At 38.7% G+C, this 27,046-nt stretch overlaps 1 protein-coding gene across 1 annotated transcript in view; it reads right to left on the bottom strand.

The window, feature by feature from the left end:
* Positions 1-10,501: 10,501 nt before the first annotated feature.
* Positions 10,502-27,046, bottom strand: part of FAM117B (family with sequence similarity 117 member B) — a 28,865-nt gene continuing 12,320 nt past the window's right edge. The window contains exons 3-8 of the mRNA XM_034065604.1: positions 26,149-26,241; positions 25,527-25,640; positions 20,090-20,233; positions 18,612-18,837; positions 17,697-17,817; positions 10,502-16,356 (exon numbers count right to left, since the gene is read on the bottom strand). Of these exons, the coding sequence (XP_033921495.1) occupies positions 16,038-16,356; positions 17,697-17,817; positions 18,612-18,837; positions 20,090-20,233; positions 25,527-25,640; positions 26,149-26,241 (1,017 nt within the window). The 3' untranslated portion in view covers positions 10,502-16,037. The remainder of the gene's footprint in view (positions 16,357-17,696; positions 17,818-18,611; positions 18,838-20,089; positions 20,234-25,526; positions 25,641-26,148; positions 26,242-27,046) is intronic.

The raw sequence follows: 27,046 nt of genomic DNA, 5'->3' as shown, positions 1-27,046 counted from the left end.
TACTGTGTAATGACAGTCAAAGACGATTTCCTTTTTCTGTTTCATCTCCCACTTTTCATGGGTTTAGGTGCAGATGGAAATAAGGGTTACCAAGTCTGAGTCTGAGAAGCTGAAAGAGAGCCTGTCAGAAGGTGAACCTGCCTTAAGGCAATCCCTGTAACCTGCTGTCACATTCCCTGGCAGTCTATTGGGTATCTGCCAGATCACTCCTGCTCACCAGCCTTCCCCAGTCTGCCATGACCAAGCATGCAATTTACCATGGTAGGTACGGACTTGCTGCCTTTGCCTGTCTGTCTTCCGGAATGACCACTCCTGAACAGGTCTTGTACAGTTCACCCATCTTTTTCAATGAAAGAGACCAAATGTAACTAAGCATTTAAGAATTGCTTTTCAACTTAAAAAATAAAATCCAAAGAATTCTGCCTTCTGGAAAGCACTGTAAGGAAAGGCTGAATCCTAATTCCTTGTCTTCCTCCAAGCAAGTAAAATAGTCTGTGCTCATTCACCCTGAAATCTTCCAATTACCCTCCTATCCAAAAATCACATACACAAGTATTTGGACACAGAATCCACATGCTCAGTGGTGAGTTTTCCAATTTTAGAATATATGAAGCTTTGGGAAGAAGTGGCTGTAAGGTTGGATTGTGGTTTTCAAGTTTGAGATCTCATACTTCTTGGTTTATTTTCTTAGAGTGAATCAAAAAGGAAGCCAACTGTTTGAGATCCACACACTGCAGAACCAGATAGCTCAACAACAATGCATGGAGCAGCCAGCCTTAAATCTGTTCAAGGACTTTGCTGCCTCCCTTAGTAACCTTTCTGTGTTTCTGCAAAACAGCTCATGTCCAAAGTCCTTGAACAGCTTGTGGACTTCCATCCATGTTGTGATGCACAGGAGGTAAATTTCTTTCACCCTAAGACAATGGCTTTCTTACAGATGCAAAGGCTCTGGACAGGAGAACTATCATTTAGTCTAGATTTAAGCAGCTGAAATGCATTCAGCTCATTTAAGGTCATTCCCTGTGCTTATGTGCCAATCTATACTGAAGTATGAAATATTTATCATCCTCCTCCCTCACTTTTTCCCTTTTTAAGTCTCTTTGGCCACATTGTATATTAAAATTCCATCTATAAAAGAGTATTTTTATAGACTAAAACCCCCTGATGAAATTAGTAAATGGCTTATACAGCACTGTAACTTAGAAATGGAATCTTCTTGTTAAGTGTGACCAAAGTTTTGGCATATCATCATCTTCCTGAGGAAACATAACAGTCCCAGCGTTATGAAGTATAACCAGAATTTCCGCAACAGTTTCTAAACACATTACTGAAACTATTTTTACAAGTAGATACTTGAGAGAACACGATTATTACAGAGCTTGCACTGTACAAATCAATAAGTTAGAGAGACAGAACAATGGGTCAATGGAGTTATTCTTTAAGAAACACTTTTTTCGTACCTATTACAGAAGTCGCCCTTAAAATTCAGAGAACAGAGATGACATTTCCAGAAGGACCCATAAGTAAGCACAAAACCTAAGCTGCTCCAGAAGAATCATAAACATTCTGTACATGTTTTATTAGGAAGGAAATAGCTGCTTCCCAGAATTCTTAAAGAAAAACAAACTGACCTAAAAAAAGACCATTTGCTAATTTCTAACCTTTTCTTTCAACATGAAGACTTTAATTTTCTTCTTTTCCTCCTCAGTTATAACAGTGTAAGTATCTCCTTCTTCCACAGTACAAGTTTTAGATTTCAGTGATCCTGGTAGCATTATGTCACATGTGTAAACAATGACATGTTCCTTCATTTATATCTACCAAATCTAAATTAAACCAGTTAAATACCTTCATAGCAGTAATCTCCTTTCCCTGAGCAAAGAGCTCCTCCATGGTACAAGCTGTTTCCACACTAGTGAGGCAGAGAAGAGAGAGAAGCATCAGGTCCTCTATACCAAAACGGTCCTTCAGGCCAAGCTGCCAAAACAAGCAGAGGACAGAGAAGCTAAAGTCAAGTGAGATCTTTGGAAAAGGTGTGGCCAGACTGTTGTATCTACTATCAGGCAGACCAAATGGATGGAAATACTCATGGATGCAGAGAAGCAGCAACTTCATTATCAAGTGTTTTCTTTCAAATTCTTTTAGGAAACACAAATTTTATAGGGTGCTTCATCTTTTACCTGCTTAGCTTAATCACCAGGAGCAGGGAAGTTAAAAACCTAAGTCATTAAACATTTGAAAGGCACCTAAGATAGTATTTCTATAGGCCCGAATACCTTACCTGAAGGTAAGGTCCAGCACCATGGTGATGTGGTAAAGAATGACTGCTGTGTATCTTGGACCACCTCACCAGAAATGCCAAGCAGTTCCCTCTACAGGCAGAGGCTCACATCTCCAGGCCTTAGGACTGCAAAGCCCATGATCTGTTCATTCCCTCCCAAAGTACAACTCCACCTCTGTCTTTGATTGTCTTCTTTAGGGAACAGCTGCATATCAGAGGTGACCACCCCAACACCCACAGTCGAGCAATGGGGTAGAGTTGGCACACACAGGAAATTGACTTGAGGAAGGCAAAGAAAACAGTTTTGTTTTTATTCTGATTTCAATGGCAGCTGTCGGAAAGCTGCTCAGCAGTTTGGAATGTCAGAAGTAGTCCCTTTGGAGCTGGATTAGGAGGTGGCGAGAGCCAAGAGCTCTAAGCAGATAGCTGTGTAACAGCGGAGTAAAACTTACTGCATAGTCTCACATATGAAGAACTATATTCTCTGTCACTCCTAAACCTTGCAAGTGAGCCCTAAACTGAACCTTTTCTGCAGGCTCCTCTAATCTACCTTCACTGAGTAACTGTGTAAGATATATGTTGGTACAACATCACTAAAAATACATCTGCCAGCCTTACTGGAGGGGAAGCTACAACATCTGCAAGCCAACAAAAATAACGATTTTTCGTTCTACTTAAAGTTCAGGAAAAATATTCAAGTTTGCCAAGGAAAAAAAAATGACAAAACTGATGGGAACGGAAAATATTTTCATGCTGCAAGAGGATATTACAAACAATAGGGACCCAAAGTCAAATCTCGTTATCCTTTTTAAAGGAACTTGCTGCAATATAACGCCCCATTTTTGCAAGAATGATGTAACATTTAAACAATACTGCAAATCCTTTGTCATCTAACTTTTATGTGATTATTGAACAAATACTGATGGGATTTGCCCACTCCATGCATACACATTTGTTTGGAAATTTTTTGGGGCCTGCTGGCTTTAATTTTCAGCTCTTCCAGCAGTGTTTTTTTCAGATCAGGCCTATTTCTATTTCTGGAGTTACTCTAGAAGTTCAGGAAACAGGAGTTCAATCAAAACCCCGATGTGCAGGTACACCAGCCTGCTGGTTCTCAGGTTTCAAACCCATCAAAAAGGAAAGAAAAATCAGGAAAAATGCATTTAACATCTGTATTCCAAATTACTTTTTGACATTTCTTCTTATTATTCTTCAGAAGACAGGGTAGATGTAGCAGCTTTGCCATGAGATCAGCCTTAATAAACACCTTAGGGTTAACATAGCACCGAGAAGTGCAGTATAAATCCCTATTTCCCACCTGTAGCTCAGATGGTTCGGAAAACCCCAACTGTCGTGTACTGAAGCATGTTAACACCATTAATGTTTTCCACACAAAGCACTGCAGGAGGAGGAGGAGGGGGTATTTCAACCTGCCAAACTCTCGAGTTGCACAACCCAAGATGCTAGCGTGCATTTTCAAATGCTTCCCAGAGGCACATGTGTGATCATCTTCTCCAAAAGAGAGGAACAGCTGGCTAATGCCTTGCAGTCACACCCAATGGTGGGATGAATCAAACCAACTATGGCTCAAAATGTCCCAGTACAGCTACAGAGAGCAAAAACTTCACCCTGTCCTCTGTATAGTGGCCAAAACACTGGCTCCACACCACTTGCAGAATCAGTTACTCCAAGGCATGAAAACATTTCTGAAGACCTTGGACTTCCAAATGAGAACATGCACTCATTTAAGAGACACCATCTGAAATCCAGTAATAGCCAAATGAAAACTTCATTCCTTACAGAAAATTAATTTTTCCTCTTGAAAGTAGGTTATCCTACAGTTATCTGGATAAGTTTATACATAAAGACATTACATCCAACTGTCCTACTTTCACACTGTTAGGTTTTGCAGGAGAAGAGACAACTATGGAACTAAAGGAAGTAAAATTCTATTATGTATTAGGAAGTAGAAAAGTGAAAAAAGTAGAAGTTATAGAGAATGGACTAATTCCCAACATATTCTGATAATACCCCAGGAATCTGGATCCCATTATAAGCTCTGATTCTTTCAGCACTGGAAAAATCATTCAAGCAAAGTGAAAATACATTTTTTAAGTGTTCAAGGTAGGCATCCATCCCAGGAGTCAGTTACATGATCAGAAAGCACAGCCAGTTCCTCTGGCTTCCTATCTTCATACTGCAGAAAATGCCAGGATTCAGTATCTGCGAAACATCACAGGGCCACAACTATTTTCCGCAGGGAAGGCTGGGTCTGATTTCCACTGAAAACAGCAAGATTCACAGCAGAATGATTTGGCTGAAAATTACTGCAGTGTTACCAGGGGCAAATCTACATTGTCATGATACAGCACAGCAATACTTGCTCCATTCAGGATAAGTGCATGCTGAGAGGCAGGCCAAATTATTTAGAGGTAAATTCAGTTGCTTCAGATAGGGAAGCTACTCAGTCACCATTTAACCTGAGACCCAGGCACTCCTAACATCTTTGATTCCTCTACTGACTAATGCAAACAGGCAATAACTTTGTGTGGACCACCCTCTCCTACAGGAACAGAATTGCATCTTTTCCACCACTTCCCAAAAACCTGCCAGGTTCAGAACTTTGTAATTTGAATGCACAGTCTACAAACACACATTTAAAAATAATAATCCAGGTTGCTTTTTCTAGACTATTATAAAACAAAGAGTCAGAAATTGTCTTGGGTGGAATAGATTAACTGAATTCTTGTAGACTTTACAGTAAATTCACTTAAAAAGATAATCTCAAAATTTAGGTGAGATTGTCTTGCATGGAACAAATACAGACCTAGTGTTCCTTACATCTGTGTCAATACTTCAGCCAAAAGCAAAAAGAAGCATCTGTAATCATAGAATCATATAGCAGTTAGGGTTGGAAAGGACCTTAAGATCATCTAGTTCCAATCCCCCTGCCATGGGCAGGGACACCTCACACTAAACCATATCACCCAAGGCTTCATCCAACCTGGTCTTGAACACTGCCAGGGATGGAGCATTCACAACCTCCCTGGGCAACCCATTCCAGTGCCTCACCACCCTAACAGTAAAGAACTTCCTTATATCCAATCTAAACCTCTGCTGTTTAAGTTTCAACCTGTTACCCCTTGTCCTGTCACTACAGTCCCTAATGAATAGTCCCTCCCCAGCATCCCTGTAGGCCCCCTTCAGACACTGGAAGGCTGCTATGAGGTCTCCATGCAGCCTTCTCTTCTCCAGGCTGAACAGCCCCAACTTTCTCAGCCTGTCTCCTTACAGCAATTGTAGGTCTTGTAGAGGATGTTTATAAATGTGAAATATTTAATGTCCAGCTCTACACAAAAGTCAGAAAGGATAATACCTGATGCAGTTAATACTGCATGTTCTATATTTTACATACTTTAAGTTCCACTAGTGCCAGAAAACGTACCAGTAAAGAGAAGAGGAAAAAGTAACATAAGCACTCTTATCACACAGTATTGACACTGGCTGTACTCAGCCTCATGTTATGAAATTTAGGCTGAAGGAGGGAGAAAAGCTTTAAGCAGATTACATTCTATACTGGATTATGAAATAGGTTTTGGTAAGAAACACCAACAGTTTTAACTTCAGCAAGTCCTTAATTCTAGATGATCTCTAACACACAAGTTGCATTCAAGCTGTAAAGCAACACAATCTCTCCCCTCATTGCATGTACCCATCAGTTCAAGTTAGGCCAGCATTTCTGGTTTGTTGAGACACAAGAAAATACTTCAGTTATTATTTAGTTTCCCTACAGAAATAACCTGGGGTCAATTTAAATATTTTATTATTTAAGAAGGCCTTAATAGATTTAACAAAAACATAATTTCACCTGCTCTTTTTTCTATCTGTTGAGGGTATGACTGAAGTTGTATCAACACGGTTCAGTCTTCCTGCTGACTTGTGATTCGGAGAAAACTCCAGGAACAAACTTGCCAACAAAGTTTTCAAGCTGACAAGCAGGTATTCTTTATTGCAGTGCCGGGAGACACGGGGGATAGCTCCTCCTAACGTGTGTCTCTCTATTGCTACACAAGCCACCCTTATATAGCACACATACATATTCATGAGGCTACGTATGGATTACGTTATTTTCCAGAAAGCTCCCTGCATGCGTACAGAATTGTGGTGGTGGTCTCTGAGGGTCGTTTACTTCTTCCAACAATCTTCATCACTTCTGGCAGCCTTTGAAGCACGCGCAGTAGATGCTTGTACCAGTTTAATTGGTTTGTTAGCACCAGAGACATAATAATCCTCCTATCCTCCTACTTATCAGTTAGTTTAACTGTAGCCCATCCTGGACACCTGCCATTCCTAGATACTCCTTATCCCTGTGTCCTGTTCTTCTAGACTGTTTTTCTGTAACGATTTATCTTGCACCAGTATGTTCTCTAGCTGTACTCTTTTTCTATGTACCATGCACCTCAGTAATTTTCCACTGCTACTGTTACAAAGCCATCGAATTTAACATTGCTTAAAACTAATTCTAAAGGTTTATATATTCCATTTTGTGATTTTGTGTTTCCCTTGTTTCACTTGGAGATCATTTCAATGCCAGCTACCACTGGATATTCAGCAGATGAACTGCCCGATGTTAACACAGTTATCCAACAGGCAAATATTCATGGTATTTTGTTACAGAGGTCCTGAAAACAGTAATTTCATTTACCATTATAAAGTATGTTTACAATCCTGCTCCAGACATACACTATCATCTAGCAGGATGGTGGAGATTGAAGTTCCAAGAATAGAACCAGTGAATCCTGCTATAAGCCTTAAGAGAAAAATCAGTCTCTAACACCTACAGTTTGGGACATTTTGGAGCTATTTGAAAGCTTATTAAGCTGATACAGTTCAATGCAGAGAAGATTTGTTTGCTGTCACATCACAGAGGGAAATAAAGCAGGGGGACAACCAGATCTACCTAATTTCCTCTTATTCCATGGTCTTCTAAAAATAAAATCCCTGGGGTTGCCACGCAAATACCAATTCCAGGAAAATACTCCAGGGCATACAACAGACTTTTAACTGTTTTATCTTCAAGAAATCACATGCTCAGGACTCACACCTCTGAAACAGCAAAACTGTATTTGGGACATATAAGTGGATAGGATGATGGTATCATTTCCCAACCCCAAGGAAGACAGGACTTGTAATTTTTAACTGCACTTCAAGGCTTCAGAATTGTTCTGCTGGCTATCTGCAATTTCACAGGACCTTCTTTTGGCAGTAAACATGAGACCGAGCACAGGTTCTGCACTGTTCCTACTGCAGTTAGAAATACAGATGTAGTGTGCCAAAAATGAGCTAATGGTCAAAATCCTGATACTTCCAAAGAAACACATGCAAAACCAATCCCAATCACGCCAGGATGTAGGCCTTGTATGAATTTACCTACTATAAAATGACATTGGTTAAGCTGCCTTAACTAGCAATTAACTTCTTAAAGCACAAAACATATAGCATTGATGCCCTGTGAGTTTCAGTAAGCCTTAGACCATGGAGAATGACACTACAGGACATAGTTTGAACATTTCTTTCAGTTTCTGCAGGCTCTACCTTATCTTGCATTTCAGATCCTGTCAGTTCTGACTGCACAGCAGTGGGTTTTAAAGGCTATTTTAACTCAGGTTGTGACTCTGAAGGGAGATGTATAGCACAACTGAAGGATGATCTGGGAGCAAAGAACAGGTATGTATGTGATACTGATTTAAACAAGCAATGGTACTGAAGACACATTTGTGAAACTATGGTCTTTGAATAGCTGCATTCAATGCTGTCCAGAGACTGCAATTTAAGGTAAGAAACACCCTGTATTATGACTCCTGAACTAAGTGACCTGCCACTTTCCATGTAGTTGGCTAATGCTGTGGATGGATATTGGTGATTTGGGATGGCAGCTGTAACACACCTAAAGAAAAATGCTGCCATCCATCCTACTCCTGGGGGCAAGGACACCCCTTGTAGTTTTGTTTGAAGAAATCTGTTGGAACTTCACAGACTTCCAAAAACCTGAGGGTCAACTCCGTGGGCTGAAGACCTGGCTCACAACTTGCATTAAAAGTCATTGTGAAAAGATCGCTTTTTGTGGGGGGAAAGGGAATTGTTCCACACATACTGCAGGAACATGCAGTTAAGCAAGCTCCTAACAGGGGATAAAACACCTGCAACTCAGGAAAGATTGAAAATGGTCTAGGCTTTCCTTTCTTTTTTTACTTTTTTTTTTTAAAGCAAACTAAGCAGAAAATGGAAACAAAAACTTCATCTCAAGAGAGGAGTAACTTGTAATTATCTGACTGCTCAGCCTAGTTCTTAGTTTCCCCGCTGATGTGAACTGTATTCACTGCAGCAATTACAGGTAATTTTATCTGCAAACCATACACCAAATTCTGCTGAAGCTCTCCATCTATCCTACAGAGCACCTGAATATGTCTTGCAGCTGAGCAGTGCTTCTATGAATTCTTGTCTATAGAAGAATCATTTTAAGACACAATCAAAACCTTGAATCTACAAAAGCCAAGCAAAATCTTTGTGCTAAGCCAGGATGTAACCTTTTTGTTAATTTGGCCAGTACAAGTTCTACCCTAACTTGTAATTAACCACAGAGGTTAGTCTAACTTTAAGGCCCCTGTACACAGCCCTTACCAGTACATGTCTGGCACTGAACAGTGCTTTTGTAACTGCAGTATGCAGAAGGAATATTTTAGGACAGTAACATTCCACAAGTTTCAAAGTCTGGGTGGGATGACCAACTTACACAACTTCCAAATGCTGAGCAGAGAGCCAAGAGGACAATGAGGGGATAGGAAAAAACACATGCAGCTTGGCTTACAACTTCTATACCAATTAACTATGCAGTCAGACCTAACCCTAAGAAACAACCTGAGATACCTGAGAGATTCTCCTCGCCCGTGTCCTACCTGGTTGTTTCTCTCACAATCTGAAGAAAGAAAAAGAGCAGCCATTTAACAGAGGAACAGAACTTCTCACAATGAAAACCAAGAGTAAAGAACTGGAGGACTGTCATTGCTCACCACAGTCACTTTCTCAATTTTGTGTCTTCATAGGTTACCTTCAGAAGAACGTGTCTTGCAGTTTACCTGTATGTCATGCAAGGTGTGAAAAGAATTTAAACACCAGATATATTTACAGTAAAATCATCCTTATAGGTATGAAACCTCAAAGGCTGGATTTGTAAGTAGTGGTGAAGAAACAGTTTAATGGAGAATGGTCACAGCCTGCTCAATAATGAATCAGGTCCTGTTCACCTGGAGACAGGGAAACATCCACAGACAACCACACAGATGAAAGAAGGAATAAAATGTGATAAAGCATCACATACAGAAAAGACTGCTCTTCTTCAGACTTCAACAGCTGTTAATTCCCCCCTTCCATTTTAACCAAGAGTTAAGCATGAATTTACCCATGGACGCCAGCTGTAAAATGCATATTCCTGGGAACCTGATGCTGCTGTTGCAGATATTGGCCCAACCCTTCCCACTGACAGAAAAAACCCCAAGCCCACAGAGAAGGGAAACCTTCCTGAGAAGGGAAACCTTCTACCTGTTTATTCTAAAATGAAATAGAGGTAACAATGATTTTCCAGCAGGGGAACTGCTCCAAGCCTTTTAGACATACTAGATTTAATACAAAAGCTAGCAAGAAACCCAAACCCACACAATTTATCTAGTTCTGCTCATGAGGAAAGAAGTTCATTTTGAGTGAACAGAAGCATGACAAATATGAGAGTATTTCAACATAAGGCACAAGTACCTTCCCAGGTACTGAGTAACAGTATGAACCTACCAGCAGAAATCCAGGTCTTTTTTTCAGTCCTGCTCCCATAGTGTCGCTCCCAGGAGAACACATGCTGCATCCTTCTATTCCTGAAATCCAGGACTGGTAGCATCTTCCCTTAGCAGTGGAATTGTAAAGTGCTCAAGAATTGACTGAACCTACTGCAGATGAAGATGGGGAAATGCAGATTCTCAGGACTATTCTGAGGATGCCCCAGAGGAATAGGGGTATGGATTAATCAGAGATCTTCACTCCAGTGAATTTCCTCTGAAAGGGTTAAAAGCACATATTTTAATTAAACACCTACTGCTCTCAGGGTAAAACCTCAGGCAAACCTCCAAGCACATAAACCCGCTCGCTATTAGAAATAAATCCAAGATTAGCCCATGGTTTGAAGTGACAAGTTTTTATTTTAGGGAAAAAAAAAATCATCCCAAAAACATTCTGCTATTGCAGTTTGTAAAATGTTCACTGTTTGCAGCAGAAACAGTTCACAAGTCAGAACTCAAGATTCAAAATAACATTGTGCAAAATAGTACTGGCATAACTACACATAGCAAAGAGACTAGTGTAAATCAAGAATTCCATTGAAATTAGTGGAGCTGCTCCAGTTTTACACCAGTGTACATCACCTCAGAATAGGTCCTTTTGCAGAACATCCCTGGAATTCCTCTTGCTTACAAAAATCGCCTTACATGCAACAAGTAACCTATGAGTACAACATATGCAAGAACACCTCCACAAGTTATCACAGTGTAATAGAGGAAAACATCAGCCGATTTCATACAAAGGCAAATCTAATGGCAGTTTTGGACACCCCTTGACTGCTACCCTCAAAAATTGCACATTTCAAGAAATGAAATAATTTAGAATAAAGCCAAGCAATATTCCTCTTTAACTATCAGTACATTGAGAATTAGGGTGGACGAGGAACCAGGAAGGTTTTTATCTATTGATTTTTAGCTTACTAAATCTTCCCAAGAGAGTTGTTTCACAAGGAATTTGTGTAAGAGATGTTAATTTGCAGTGTTACCAGGCCATGTCCTCGTCTGCAATTCAGATAGTCCTATCAATGCTACAGAAGTCCCTGTAGTCAAATACAAATCCCAATAAAGAACTATTAAACAAAGACCATACCTTAAGCATTTACTGATGACATGCAATGAAATCAAGCAAGCAGTAACAGGACACCATTTACATTTGGAGCATTCAGAAAAGACTGTTGCAGTTTAGTTAGGGCACAGGACTGGAATTTCACAAAACACTTGTGAAGAGTTAACATTCTCTCTTCACTTAACACACAAAGTAACAGTTTCAAGACAATGCATCTGGGTCATTCTTTGTATGACCAAAATGTTAAGAGCAGAACTGATTTTCAGAGTTGCTTAACATTCACAAACTCATGTCAAGAAAATATACAGGTACATCTCGCAGTAAGTGGTCATTCTGTTCTCCTGGACACCCAGGCTTAGACAAGCAATTCCGTAAGAACTCTTTGATCATAATGAAACTAGTTCCTTCACAGTGCTTTCCACCTCCCTAGGTTAGGAAAGATACATCTTCTATTATCTTTGCTAAGAGCCAACATTTTTATTTTAATACACGCCAACCTCTAAGGGTTTGGGTCTAAGCCACAACATGTTTAAGCTGTGACATTTGATGAAATGCACACACTTAAATTATGGAGTTATAAAGAGGAAGCACAGTCCTGAACTCCTCAAGTGTCTGATTCTTTTATGTCCAGAGTCTTTTTGCAACCATATTCATGAGAACAAGTAAAAATTACACACAAGGTTTGCTCTGGAGGTACATGCAAGCACACATCAGTTCTGGAAGAGAACAAGTCTGCCCATAAAAAAAACAATGACAGATCTTTACAAACACCAGCCCTGCCTCAAGCCATAAAGATAAAAGCAGCAGACCTACGCAGACTGTATGTGTGCGTGCGCGCAATGAGTCAAATGGAAATCAAGAAGTCACCCTGCAGCACTGATCTTTGTAACTGCCTGCCCCTGGTGACTTTCCATGCATTTTCTTTCACCTTCACAGTTTCACAGAAAAGCTGTTAGATACTGAGCAAGGAAACACGGACATCACTGGCAGTGAGTTACTGTAAATACGTCAGCATTTCAGGGATGGCAGGGACAGAACATGGTACTTCAGCCAGGAATTATTGCTGTACCACTGAATTCTATAAAACCCAATAAGCAACAAGAAGTTAGCCTGAGGCACAAGAAAGGTTAATGGGTATGACTGTTTTCTCTTCCCAAAAGACTCAGCTTCAGTGTTTTCTAACAGATTCTGAATTCCAGAAAATTTTAGAAACAAAAAAAAAAAACTGGCCCTGAGACTAAATACACTTTTTAAGAGCTGCTATTGCTTTACATAAATCAAACACAGCAATCATTTACTTCCACAGTATGCAGTATTTAATTTTCACTCCCTTTTTTTCCTCACTTGTGATATGTATGTGCAAATAAGAACCTCTTTCCAAGACATATATACTCAAGCATTATCTGTTAGTTTTCCAAGTACTTAAATTTGTTGCTATAGGAGTATGGCACCAAGCAAGACAAGAATGGCTGAAGCAGGTCAAACTTGAACGAAGTCCTCTTCCCTTGTGCCTTGAGTGTTTTAAAAAACTATATCAATAGCCATAGCTGCCACCACAGACCTTTGTTACAGTAATTCCTCCCTCCTTGTGACTTATGTAGGGTTTACAGCTGGAGGAACACCATTTAGTACATCTCCAAATCAACTGTCAGCATTACTAAGCACTGCCACCAGCCTTTAAGTGTGGCTAGAAGTGTGAAATGCCAAGAAAACAATATCAAGTGTGTCAAGTTGTGCATAAAAATAGACCTCTAATTTTCCTTATGCTACAAAGTAGGCAATCAAGGAACTGACTAGGTCTATGCATAGTTAGGATTTAAAGAATGCCAAAAGGACTTGCACTTCTAGTAAAACTGTGCTTGAGTAATACATGGGTCAAGTCCCCAAAAACCAGGATATCCCACTCTATAAATAGAAGAACTTTAAAAAAGCTCCATGTACTCTCAAATCTATTTTGAAATTGATTTAATTACTTTATCTAACAGCTCTGCTATGGCACAAGACAGCACATAAAAAGTTTAAGGCTAGTTTTTGTATGCACACATGTAAAAGCTGGTCTTGGAACACGAGCTGTCATATTTCCTTAATTCTGAGTCTTTAGTATGGATTCATAGTAAAGTAGAGCTGCCACGGCAATGGTGGAGTTGTCCTGCATATAAAAAAGACTGAATGTTGTCCTGCATGCAGTTCTTATAAAAAGCAAAAAACTCACACATTTATGTTTGTTTTTATCAGAGCAGCTCACTAACTTGTACAGTACATTGTCCAATAACATACAACGTAAACTACCAAAGAGATGCTCAAGTACTACAATAGGTGCAAAAGAAAGTCCTAGGGTATGAAAGCCTACTGCTATTTGGAGAGTCACTCTGTGATGAAAACAAACATCGGAATGCAGTTTTGGTGAAGTCAGTTAAGCTTCAAGGCTGTAGTAGAGACTATTCATTAACTTTAGCCCTTTGGTTCTTAACCATTCAGTTAAGATCTCCTGATAAAACACTAGGCAGTGTGGTATTGACGGGGAAGCTCTTTACACGCTACTATTACAGAAACAGAAAACAGACTTACAAGTACTTCCTTCACCTGAAGGATCCGAACTTCCATGAATCCAGTCACATCAGGTTTGAAAAAAAAAACCAAACCTATCTAAAGCAGTAAATTTTAGACTTCAAATCGCACTGTAACTGATTCAGAAAAAAACAATATCCACTGAACCTAGAAAGAATTATCAACTGACCAAATTTGATGCACAAAGTCACTTACTTTAAAACTCTGTCCCTCAACTACTTCTTCAATATAAATCAGAGCTGCTACTTCAAAACAGGGTTCTTCAGTCCCATCTGCACAATCCTATCTATTTTGATGGGAAGATGGATAGCAAACCAAATTCTGCTTGCTTGCTAGTTTAACATGTCTAATATTTAAACACTTTCTGGTGCATTTTTTGTTTAATGAATTTTTTGCAGTATTTTAAGCAAGGATTCAGTATACCATCTAGTGTGATTTACTCTTACTCACTAAGTACATTGCTGTCATAATTGTTTATGTAGAATTTGAAGGAACAGGAAATGTGCATCAAAACCCACAACTATTATGTGTGCAGGTATGCAGTCTGTTTTGTTTTTTTTTTCTCCCAAGTGAAATGTTTGTAACCAAATTTAGCATAGTAAGCACTGAATTATATTTTGTATTTACAGTATCATCTTTAAACAGATGCAGTTATGAGTGGACCCGAGTATGCAACTGATCCATGGAAGCTATGTGTATGCAAGCCGGTCAGAACTGCTCACATGTAACAGACCGATATTCAGATCCAGAGACTGTCCACCATGACATTTACTTTGAAATTATTGAATCTAACTCTGTAAAAAAGGTACAAGGTGAACTTGTTTTATAAGTTGATACAGCACTGGTAGTCAGGTCACTGCAGGTTTTTTGCATATCTGTATTGTATTTTTCCTGAAGTTTCTGTTTGCAATTGCCTTTCCACCCATTTTCATCTTTCATTATAATTTCAAAGGAATCAAACTGCTGTGTATCAGGACAGACCACGTATTAAAAAGATCCTCTGTTTCACGTGCAAACCCAAGTTGCTGGTCAAAAAGGGAGAATGTATCTGTTGCTGTGAATTTCTGTGTAACAGATACCATGCCTGACAAACCATCAACTTCAACAGACACACAAAACACCACTATGACAACAGGGAGGAAACCATGCACAGATATTTCAGTATTATGTGGCCAAGGTTTATAATACAGTGATGAGTCATGTCAGAGCAAATTTGTGCCAAGAGTGATTAATGATTCAGGCTGACTAACTCTGTAAATAGCCAAGCAAGCCTCTAAGAGGCAAGTGGCATATCTTCTGCAAGAAACAATACTGAGTAAGAGGATAACATTTTTTTTCCCCACCCCTGCACAAAAATCTTATGGACAAATAGAACAACACTGGGGAAAGTGCTTTACAATGCAATTTTCCAGCCAATGAACCGACACTGGTGGGAATTCCATGAAAAAAGGAGTTTTAAGAATGTGACTTACCTGAAAAGCAAACTTTCAATATCAAAAAAACATACACTATATACTAACACTGCTTTTTGAATACTATTCTGTTTCAAAAGTTTCAGACATGTTCTCTTATTTAGTTTAGGGCTGAGGCTGTTCAGCAAGGTCACATAATTGGAGACTGCTGAAATACTTCAGCAATCCTTTGGTCCCAGCAGCTGTAAAACAGCCAAGTAAAAAAGAACCTTCCCTACAAAAAGAAAACCACCAAAACCCAAAATCAAATGGGGCGGGGGGATCGTCACCAGGAAAGTGTCTTCTAAACACGATCTGCTACGCACCAGAAAAGGCAATTGTTTTTACAAAATACACATTTTCATACAAAAGACATCTTGCAAAACCATCTGATTGCCCCTCCCTCTGCTTATTACAATGGTAAATTGGATCAGCTGATTGGTCTTGAGATTTTTGTTTCAGTGGGAAAAAAGTCAAAGGACACACAGCGTCACAACAACTCGTCCTTTAAATGGCAAAGGAGTATGACAGTCTTTGTTTTCACCAGTGTTTAAAAAAGCAGGAGAGAAACAGAACCGGAGTCTTCATAAGCAGAAAGTGCAACAGAGTATCAGCTGCTGCGCCCTCCTGAACTTCTCAATGTGCTACCAAACTACCAATTAGACAAAGTCCAATAATGACAGTGGCACAAATTGTTAAAACAATGCAACTAGCATGATCAGAAAGGTCCAGTTAACTGGTTCCAATTTTTTCCCAGTAGTTGCCCAGAGAAATGTCAAGACAATCTAAATCTATCCTTCAGCTTCCTCAATAGGTCCAGATTGCTGGAGTATAGAGGTCTGTGGTATTATTGTACTTGTTCCACGAGAGATCCTGTCTTGCTCTGTGTTTGTAGACAAGGAGGCCATAGAAATGGGCTGTAACAAACTGGGTGTGATGCTGGAGGAAACAGTCAGGCTGTGTGTAGTGCCCTTAAGTGTGAGATCCTGTGTTGGAAGAAGTGGCTTGAGGATGCTGACAAGACAGAAAGCAGAGCCACTTTTAGGAATGAAATTCACTTTGTTCTTGTCAGGGCAGTAGAAGGCTGGAATTTCATGCAATGGCTTTGGCCTAGAAATAAAATACACATATTACTTTTAAAATTACATTGAACCACTAGATTCTGTCAATGGCAAGTATGTATGGCTGAAGACACCAGTGGAGACAAGCTGTTAGTTAAACCTGGAGTATTTCACCCACTCAATAATGCCTTAATGACGCTTGTACCACATGGCATACGGCAAGGTGGTTTAAGCTGCTTCTTTACATATACTAAAAAATAAACAACACATTCTTAGGGCAGGCTGTCTCCTAATCCAAGGAAGACACTAAGTTCATGTTGCACATCACAAAACCTGTCCATGAACTGGAATATCCAATATATGAGAAAGCATTCTTGATTGTGTTCTCCAGAAACTTTCAGAACCCAACACATTCTGCCCCATGACAAATGTGAAAAGGATTTTTGCATGTGACTGCAGCATCTACATAAAGACTTCTGTAGAAGCCTGTTTCATTGTAGAGCAGACCAGTCCTACAGTTATGCAGCAAGGACATCCCAAAAGAAATGCAAATACAAGTCAAGTTACAATAAAGTATGTTCCTGGAGCAAGCAAAGACTATCCAATCTGTTGGCAACATAACTTACACACTCTAACTTCAGTTACTGTAGCCCTTCCTACATTGCTATGAAGAGACCATAAAGAACTCTCAGAACACATTTTCAGCAAAGATGGGAAATACAAGCCACCTATAATTTTTTAAATTATTCCTTATACTAGATTAAGCAGAACTAGGCATTGTTGAAATAGTATAGTCATAGGAGTATTATACACAAATTATGCTTCCTGTGTGATGAAATTAAGTTTTTAACTACAGGTTAAGAGTCCTGCATACAACTAACACAAGGGTATAAAACCTCCACTGAAAATAAGAATAAAACATAAAATTCCCAGAATATTTCCAAATGACAGAACTTGGCATTTTCACAATAACCAAAGCATCAAATACTTAGGGTCAAATTTACTCATCTGTCACTAGAGGTTTCACAGCTACATAGCTGAAAAGAATACGGTCTTCAGAGTCTAGATTACAATGTGCCTGTCAAGTCATGACATATTAGCTGATACACCCATATTACAGCTTGTTATCACTTGTGATTGAGTTCCTCCCTCACTACCTGCCAGGTAAGAGGCAATCCTCTCAAGTTATGCTGGTTTTAAAAGTCTCTCAATATGCTGATTTAAAATCCAGCAATAAAATACATTCATACATGCCACTTTACAGTCACACAAAACAGATCCAGCTGTTAGCACGGTATTAGTAACTGAACTAATAATTTTGCTCCAACACAAAATCAATAAACCAATGGGTAACTCTGAGTATTTCTTATTTAGTAAAGATCAACTTACAAGCTTTCCTCAAACACTTTAACCTTTTCACAGCCCTCTGGAGGTTCGCGCTTGAACATGTAGCTGTTGTTGGGTTTTGGTGAGGTAGCGTATTTTGGCAAGGGAGAATTATTTCCATTCTCTGCAGGAAAAGAGTTTCTCGTTACTTTAATGCGTCACACTATACAAAAACACCAATAACCCCAATCTTTAAATGCCCCCCCAAACTGAAACCACTTCATTACAAATGATATAAAATTAAGAAACATTTTCATTTGCCTCCAAGTTTATTTGCAAATAAGGTTTATTATCTCAAGCTCTTTACTCCTCTCCATTTCTCCTTATACTATTTTCAGGTTCCTCTTCAATCTGTTTATTACTAGACACTTCTATTTTGTGACTTCAAATGTGAATCTATGGTCCTGTGCTGTCACAATCCAGCCAAAAGAAATGGGCAAAAGCCATATTCCTGAAAAAACAGAACAAGTTTATGTGGAATTATAAATTTTTCCTAGATTAACTCAGAATACTTCTGATAAAAGAATAATCAAAAACTACCCCAAAGAGTTGAACTTTTATGGGTGCATGTATGAAGTACTAGAAGGTTGCCCATTTTGTCTGAGATCATGAAGAATACCTGACACAAGCAACAGGACTAGCCTACTTTGCTGTTCCACCTGTTGCTGTACACTCTGGCTTTTCCAGCTTGCTTAACGTACTTGAATCCATTATTTAAAACCAAAACTTGTTTGGGAAGCACATTCCTCAGTTACATCTACCCAGCTTCAATTACAGAGCACCAGATACGTGTGCACACACAGTACCTGGAGCCATTTCTCCATGGATGTGGGAAACAAACCCCTTCTTTCACAACATGCTCATGCACATCACAACAGGTTGCAGTTTAGCATTGTTGAATTTTTAGTTATGCAGTACCTTTATCTCTGGAATCAGCAAGAAGATCATCTGTAGAACACGGACTTTCTTCACTGCCTTCATTAGAGATGGTAAGAAATGAGGTTGGAGATACTGACTGGGAGCGGCTGCTGTTGTTACTACCCCTGTCTGCTCCACCAGGCGTTTGGGTATCAATGCTGCGAGTACTACTACTACGCTGAACCAGCGGAGGTGGTGCACGGTGCCCATCTGGAATATCTTGAGGCTGGTAAAAAATAAAATGTATCAGATGCCTGGCTCTTGCCTGGTTAGCAATTTCTTTAAATACAGTAATGCCTAGGGGTTTTTCAGGTTTCATAAAGCTGTTTGAAGTAGACAATTTCATTCACTCCAACAGAATCGGGTTTGGAAACTAAGGACAACAGTTCTCAAGTTTTCACAGAATCACAGAACTGCTGAGGTTGGAAGGGAACTCTTGATAATAACCTAGTCTGACATGCCTGCTCAAGCAGACTCAGCTAGAGCAGTCTGTCCAAGACTGTGTCCAGCCAAGTTTTGAGCACCTCCACAGACAGTGATTCCACAACCTCTCTGAGCAACTTGCTCCAGTTCCAAGCACCTTCACATATCTGAGGGCTTGGGGGAGAGAGAAAGGTAGGTGTTTTTCTGGTGTTCAGACTGAATTTAATGTTCTTTAATTTATGCCCACTAACTCTTGCCCTCTTCAGTACTACTGAGAAGAGTCCAATTCCTTCCTCTTCCATCCTGCACATCAGACCATCCCTGAGCTTTCTCTTCTCAAGCTGAACAGTCCTTGCTCTCTCAGCCTTTTCTCATATGAAAGATGTTCCAGTCCTTTAATCATAAGGTCATAGAATCATAGAATAGTTCAGGTTGGAAAGGACCTTAAGATCATCTAGTTCCAACCCCCCTGCCATGGGCAGGGACACCTCACACTAAACCATATCACCCAAGGCTTCATCCAACCTGGTCTTGAACACTGCCAGGGATGGAGCATTCACAACCTCCCTGGGCAACCCATTCCAGTGCCTCACCACCCTCACAGTAAAGAATTTCTTCCTTATATCCAATCTAAACCTCTGCTGTTTAAGTTTCAACCCGTTTTAAATTTACCTCTAAAAGCAACTAAAAGTAAAATTGAAAAGTTAAAAATGGGCAAGTTATGCTTCAACTGGGATGGGGATAGTTCACCATGGGCAAAAAGAAGAAAAAGTTACTACAAGAACTCCCAAAACAGACCTATTGTCTTGTCCTGTTTTACTGAGATTTCTTATTTTACCAGAAAACTAATTACATCACAGTAATCACAGCGGAAAAGGTTCAGATTCAACTCTTGATTTTGCTTTCCAAGAGACTTTTTAACTACCTTCATTAAAGAAAGCAAAACGAATTCCAGGCAAACTGCACTAAAAGACTGTGCAAAACAAAGCTTATAACTGAAACAACTCAGAGCAAAACCAAAATAATAGAAAACAAATACGGTGGCAGATACATACAACAAGTTGTTCCTCTTTGTCTCCCGTCTCCTTAATTATTATCTCAATCTCCTGATTCAGTCCTTCCACACTGTTTCGGAATCGCGATCCTGTTGATTTGGCAATAGGTATCACAGGAATAAGAGCACTCTTTGGGATGGGAGCCTGAGAAACCAGTGAGAAAGCAATATGGATTTACTTACAAGACACAGTCATTAATTCTACTTAAAAGTGAACCTTTAAACAAAACACATCTACAACTCAATATCAAGGATTTACATGAAACTATAGTGATTGTGTTAAAATGGACGCCTTAATGAAAGGAACAGAGCTTCCTTGTTTCAAATCTAATTTCTAGCAGGAAAAGCTTTCAACAATCTAGTTTCAAGACTTCCCTTGATACAGTCTGCCTCCAGCTCAACAACACTTGACAAGGAAAGATTTATCTGAAACATTCAAATATAAGTAATTTTGTAGCCTTTAAAATATATTCACATTCCTCCTGAAGTGAACCATACAATTTCAGTTCCTTCACTGTTGGATTTACCACTTAAAATTTCATTTAAAACATATTTTAATGGAAGTCTGCTGTCATTTACAGACACATGCAGAAGGAAAAGTATTCCACAAATGCAAGATTGCACTATGCTAGAAATGAAGACCAATACAGTAACGACATATATAAGGTTGACAAAACAATTCAGGAAGACTTCCACAGAAAGAATAAAATTCCAAACCCAAATGTTAATACACAGAACATTTTAAACATCCAGTGTTTCCAAGTGTACATGAAAACTCCATTCTCAGAAAACACATTACTGAAGCTTTCCAAAGCCCCTTTGTACATCACAACTTCTTGAGATTTCCCTTCTCCTCCATTAGCATCCTCCCACACACCCATTAAAAAGCCATGTTATCAGAACATTAGAAAATTCTGCCCTGAACTTCAACACAGACTCTTGCTAGGTACTACTACAGATAACAGAACATGCCCTGCAAATATTTAGTTCAACTCAAGGAACAGCATGATACTTAAAACTCAAAGTAGAACTCCTGTGTAAAATTCCTGGACACTATTGTCTAATGTGCTGTGACTGAGAACATCTCCTCTACTGACCGAAAGACACTAGCATTATCACCTGGTCTTCAAAGTGATGCCTGTTTGTTGGGGTTTTGTTTTGTTTGGTTTGTTTCCTTTAATTATTATTTTTATTGTCTCATTTATTTGTTTGGCTGTATTTTCCCCTCTAAGTACCAAGACCATGCACAGTCAAGCACCAAAGCATTGTGACGTTGCATTCAAATTCTCAAAAACCATGCAGACTTTGTCTAGCAGAAAAACTACCTTCAAAAGATTAATGTAAACAAGAGAATTCTAAGTGCAGATCATAATGTAGACTATGTTCACACTTACCAAAGTGGCAAAACTTATAAATCCTATTAGTTTTGCTTCACTGACACATGAAGATAGTTATTGACAAAGAAGCTTGCAAAGGGACTGCAAAAGCTTCTGTTCAGGAAATGCTTGTGACTGTTTATGTCTACAAAAACTAAACATTCTCATCATGGCCAAACTTGAAAACACTTTCACATGTCTTGCCCAAAGAGGAAAAAGAGAAAACAAACAACTGGAGATAAGCAAAGAATTCTGAGAAACCATTCTGTTACAAACAAGGCTTTGGATCAACAAGCCAGAAAACTAATACAGGTCATAATACAAGTATATCAGTATAAGCCTAGGCACTAATAAAGATTGTTTATGGACACAGTTATTAAATATACACATTCTTAGAACAAACTGTACTTGTTAAAAAGTAGAAAACAATGATGCTTGTCTAAGGCTTCAGCAGTCCTTAGCAAAATGGGGAAATTCTCCATCTTTTAAATATGATTGCCTAGCACAACAATTCCTAAAATCACAGTGCTGTTTGAAGAGCTCAAAGTAGAAAAAGCACAAGCTACTTCAATAGAGTTCATTATGGCTCAATACAGCATATTTCACTTCCAAGAGAAATCATATTCTGTACATGACTGAGGATGACTTGCTAATCCAGAGTGGTGGGGGTGGAAAGGGAAGGAGGTATCATTATAGGGGTGGAACAACTGGCCTCAAACCAAGACCCTTCCTTTAGAAATACTGCCTTCACATGGGTCTGCATGGAGCTTATTCCTGACATAAAGGAATAGGCTACAGGAATCAGACTATTTATCTGTATATTTGGGAACACGCAAAGTGAAACACGGTGCCAAACACAGGGTAGTAATTACAGTGCCCACATAATAATACACTGTCATTGAGTGTTGGTGTAGGACAGTTAAGAGTCCTCAAACTTGCAGGCATGTTCACAAGTATTTTAGGAAAATGCTCTTCTAATTTTTTCAATAGCAACAGAACTTTAAACAGAATCCAAGATCTTTTGATGCTTTTGGATATTAACATCAAGCCATCTCAACGCTGAATGCATCGTGGCAATTCCACTTTAAAAATGAAATGCTCTACCTATTTAAGCGGGCAATAGTGACACAGAGGAAAAACAAACCCACACTGCATGCAGTTGGTCTCAGTATTAGTGGCTGCTTAGGATCAACAATTAATCAATTGACATTAAGGACACATTCTTCTCAGGAAAATGAAAGGAAGGAGCTTGCTGGTTCACAGCATCAAATAGCAGCAGAAGAGCCAAGTGCACTGAATACAAAAAAGATTTTGAAAGATCTAATATATATTTTCCTTGGCATTGGTCTCAGTTTCAGTTTTTCCATTACACTAACACTGAGAATAAAGAAAGATCCATTGGACTTGATTCCTATTTACAGATTCAGAATAATGAAATTAATTTAAAAACCAACATTCTCAGAAGCATCCCAAGATCACCTGAGGGGGCTATGGCCTTTCTGCAAATCCTGCTTCCTGTAAAGAGAGGCAGAATGGAGCATTGCTAGGCGCATGAAAAGACATACAAAAAACCATTTAATTGGTCTGGACTTTTTTTCAGACTACATTTTTATGTAGTCAGCAGCAAGGACTTGGTTTCCTGATTCTGAGGAGAGGGACAGGAACAGCTAACAAGCTTATTCTGCAGAGATTGTGTGCATTTCTTTCTTTAAACAAAAACCATAGGGAAAAGAAGCACAACCATCAGTTGGAGGCTTAAGTGGCAAGAATCACTGTAAAAAATCTGGCAAAATTCCAGAATGATGGCAAAGCTTAAGTGTTCATTAGTAGGGAAGAAAACAGGAAATAAATCCACTGGAATTGCTTCTTTAAGTTTCAACTAGAAGAGTAAGCCATTTCCAAACTGTAAACAGAGTTTACCTGGTCTCTGCAAAGGGATCACCAAGGCAATTTCCTAACACATTTTCTCAGCCTTGTCAGGAATCAAGCTCCTTGAGCTCAGAAATCTTTATGTGACCCTCTAGTGCCAACAACTACAAGTTTCCTCCAAGTTGGGAATGTAAAAATATTCTAAATATTCTAATCACTAACTGCAAGTGTTTCCACACAGTCTTTCCACAAATCATGAAGGAACCAAGCTGCTGCCAGAAATCCTAGTTTAGCAGTTCCCTAGTAAAGAATGAGAAAGCCTAGGAACTTTGCCCTTGATGCCTACAGTTACATTTTCATTCTGACTTAAAAAGCAGCCTCTAAATGCTGTTGTTAATCTAAACCCTTCACTTACTCTTTTTGAAGCTTTCTGTAACTTCCCCCCTTTCACAAGTAGCTGAACACAGCTGGCACAAAATTCACCAAGAAAAAACAATGGTTTGGTTTGTAACACAATGCTGGAAAAGCTGCTTTGCCTCGGTTTGTGTTTTATAGTCTGTTTCACAAGACCAAAACCTAATTACCTCTTGTGCAATATTTTATTCACATACTCTAAAATTTGGCAGAATGCAAAGGACCTCCATACAACAAGTAAAATTTCATGGGCATAATAAAATAACTAAGATGCAAGAAAAAAATTCACATACATTATTTGGGATAGTATACATATCCCAGAACAGAGAGAATAGTAGCAACAATGTTCATTTTCAAAATTAAAACTCACTAAGATTATCTATATTAGAGTGACAATAGCTTAGTGTTCAGAAACCTACAGGTTTGTAGAATACCAAGCAAACCTGTTAGACTGCATGTAATTCTCCAGTGTGCTGAAGGGCTAACAACAAAAGTTCCTTAGTACGCTATTTTTCTGGTTGAAATGCCTCAATTGCCCACAAGTACAGAACAAATCTTCAAACAAGTTCTACAAATTTGATTGAAATATCTGCATCAAGTATTTGGACCTTTTTTTAATGATGTTTCAGCAATTTTCATAAACTTAGTGAAAAACAAAGCAAACAAACAAAAATATAGAAAGGGGTAGGTTCATTTATTTGTCTTTCATCTTTTATTATTTTGGACTGTTCTGACTTGAGATACAGCAGTCACTAAGATAAGCAGCATGCTACACTGCACCTGTACTTCAATAAAGTGATGAAAATGTAGGAATTTGTCCTACACAGCATGTTTCAAGTTCAAATTGATATTCTGCTTCACAGAAGTAGGAAGAAAAAGTTTGTTTGAAGACTTAAAGAGTTTGAAGGAGTAATTTCTAAATTGTGTCAAAAAATGTAATCCTAAAAAAATGCTGAATACAATCATTCAAGTAACACACAATTAAAACTAATAACAAATTGAAAAAGGATCTGTGTGTCTAAAAGCCCATAATTTCTTTTGACCTGCTACCAAATGAGCTAAAAATATTACCTCTCTCTGAACCTGACCTCATTAACAGTCTTAAGATAAAACTAAAGCTGCACATAGAACATGGGGTGGCCTAATCATCACAATTTAAGTGATTACTACTTAAAGTCTCAAGGAATAATAAATGATGGAAAAAAAGGTATAATTTTACATAGGCTGAATGAAGCCATCAAGAGTATAAACACTATTAATACAGTACATACAAATCCCACTGAATAGCCTCTTGTCAGGTAAGCTCTCCAAATTAGTTCATCATAGGATTAGACAAGTACTATTGTCAAGACACAAAATGTGATCAGCAAAAACTACAATTTTATTTGAGTGTATGATTTTACTACCAGTTTGCTCTGTGACATATTCTACATGCAAATTTATAATCATTAGAACAATGCATGATGAGAAAGATAATCAATAGGTTTTGATTAAACTTATCTGTCATCCTTTTGTAGGGGCTGCAGAATGCACATTAAAAGATGGATCTATCTGAAACTCTTTCAAAGGCGGCGTTCAAAGCCAACCCTGCCAAGTAACAAAACGATCCAGAACCCCATACACTCAAGGAAATCAATGAAAACAGATCTATTTTATAGAATTCACCCATAGCTACCAGTATATGGTATTTCTAAGTTCCTTTTAAGACAAAAAATAACCTTAAAAGGAATTAAAACCAGCATTAGCTACCCAATATATCTAAAAAGTGCAAAGCCTTACCTGGCTGTGGTTAATGGCTGCATGGTTACCATGAAATGGAGACTGTCTTTCCTTATCACGATGATGCCTACTGCTGTGTTTGCTTCTCTGCAATTGTTGACGCAATTTTGCAATCTAATAAAGGAAAAATTTACATTAGATTTCACCAGACATATTCAGGAACACACAGTTACATCAACTTATTCCATCACTTCATTAAAAGTCTTTACTACCACAATGTATGTAATTATTGGCAGCACTAAATTAGACTCAAGTTATTGTGAACTTAACAAACTAGACACCAGTTCAGCTGAAGCTCAGAAGATGGCTCTGCAGGTTTAATGAAAACTCAAAATGCACAGAGTTTGAAAGTAGTTTGGTCACTGCTATATTTACTCCTTTGATGAAGAATGTCACCTGCATTTGACACTTTCTTTCCCACCCAATCACATGAAAAATCTTAGTAGTCCTGTACTATTATACAAAATCAATACCAAATGAACACAAATCCTGTATTTTTACCAAGCCCACAGTCTATAGAATAAAACAAAGCAGTACAATATTCGTGCCTTCCTGAAAATTCACAGTAACAGTGTATACCAGTAAAAACCCCAAAGATGTCTCAAATAATAGCATTTCTGACCTCCTTCAGTTGACCATTGCTGCCCCATGATGCTGAACGCTTGTGTGAGCTTCTCTTTTTTTCCAAATATTCTTCAGCCCAGGCACTTTCTGTCTGCAGCAAGAAGATTATAGGATTAATTAAAAAAAAGGCGGAATTCTTACTTTCTGGCAGAATTATCTTGAGACAAATTAGGAGAACAGTGTTAAGATTTGCTAGATTGAGAACTGTGAGTGAAAAGTTGTTACTGACTAGAAGCCTTTCTGACAAGTAAAATATGACAAAGTTGAGTGAAACTTTGCAATTTTAAAACAAAATAAAACCAAAAAAACCCACACACAGAGAGAAAACCCTTAACTTTCATACATACTCTGATACAGGAATGTGCTAGATTCCCTTCCAAATTATTGAGCATAAGGCAATATTAACAGCCAGAGGTACCAACAAGCTGCTGTAGAGCTCTGAAGAACCAGTATGACAGTGCTGTATTTGAGTGAGATGGTTCGTTTTATTTCCTGCACAGATGCTGACCTTGTTGTTTCTGACAGAAATGTTAGCAAGGATACCTTGGTGTAAACATTGTGAAAACCCGCACCAGTACAGCTTCAAAGTCATGTTCTTGTCAGAGGAATGAGAAAAAGGCAGGCAAGACATGTAAGAATCAGTAGAGCTACTGCAAAGCAGCAAATTAGTTTATTATTTATGCCTCAAAAGGCTTCAGATTCCTTGTTGTCTTAGGACAAGCAGAAAGCAGCACAGGTAATACTAAGCTAGTTTCACTAAACCAACAAAGTTATTCGCATTTAACAAAGAAACTTGCAAACATACTGCCACGGAAAAGTTCAGGGAAATACAAGGTATCGTTAAGACAAACTGTATTTACTTAAGGTAACAAAACACATAGTCAAGCTGTGATAAC

The sequence above is a fragment of the Melopsittacus undulatus genome, chromosome 8, assembly GCF_012275295.1.
Source record: "Melopsittacus undulatus isolate bMelUnd1 chromosome 8, bMelUnd1.mat.Z, whole genome shotgun sequence".
NCBI classification, from domain to species: Eukaryota; Metazoa; Chordata; class Aves; order Psittaciformes; family Psittaculidae; genus Melopsittacus; species Melopsittacus undulatus.
This window is presented reverse-complemented; position numbering and strand designations above follow the sequence as displayed.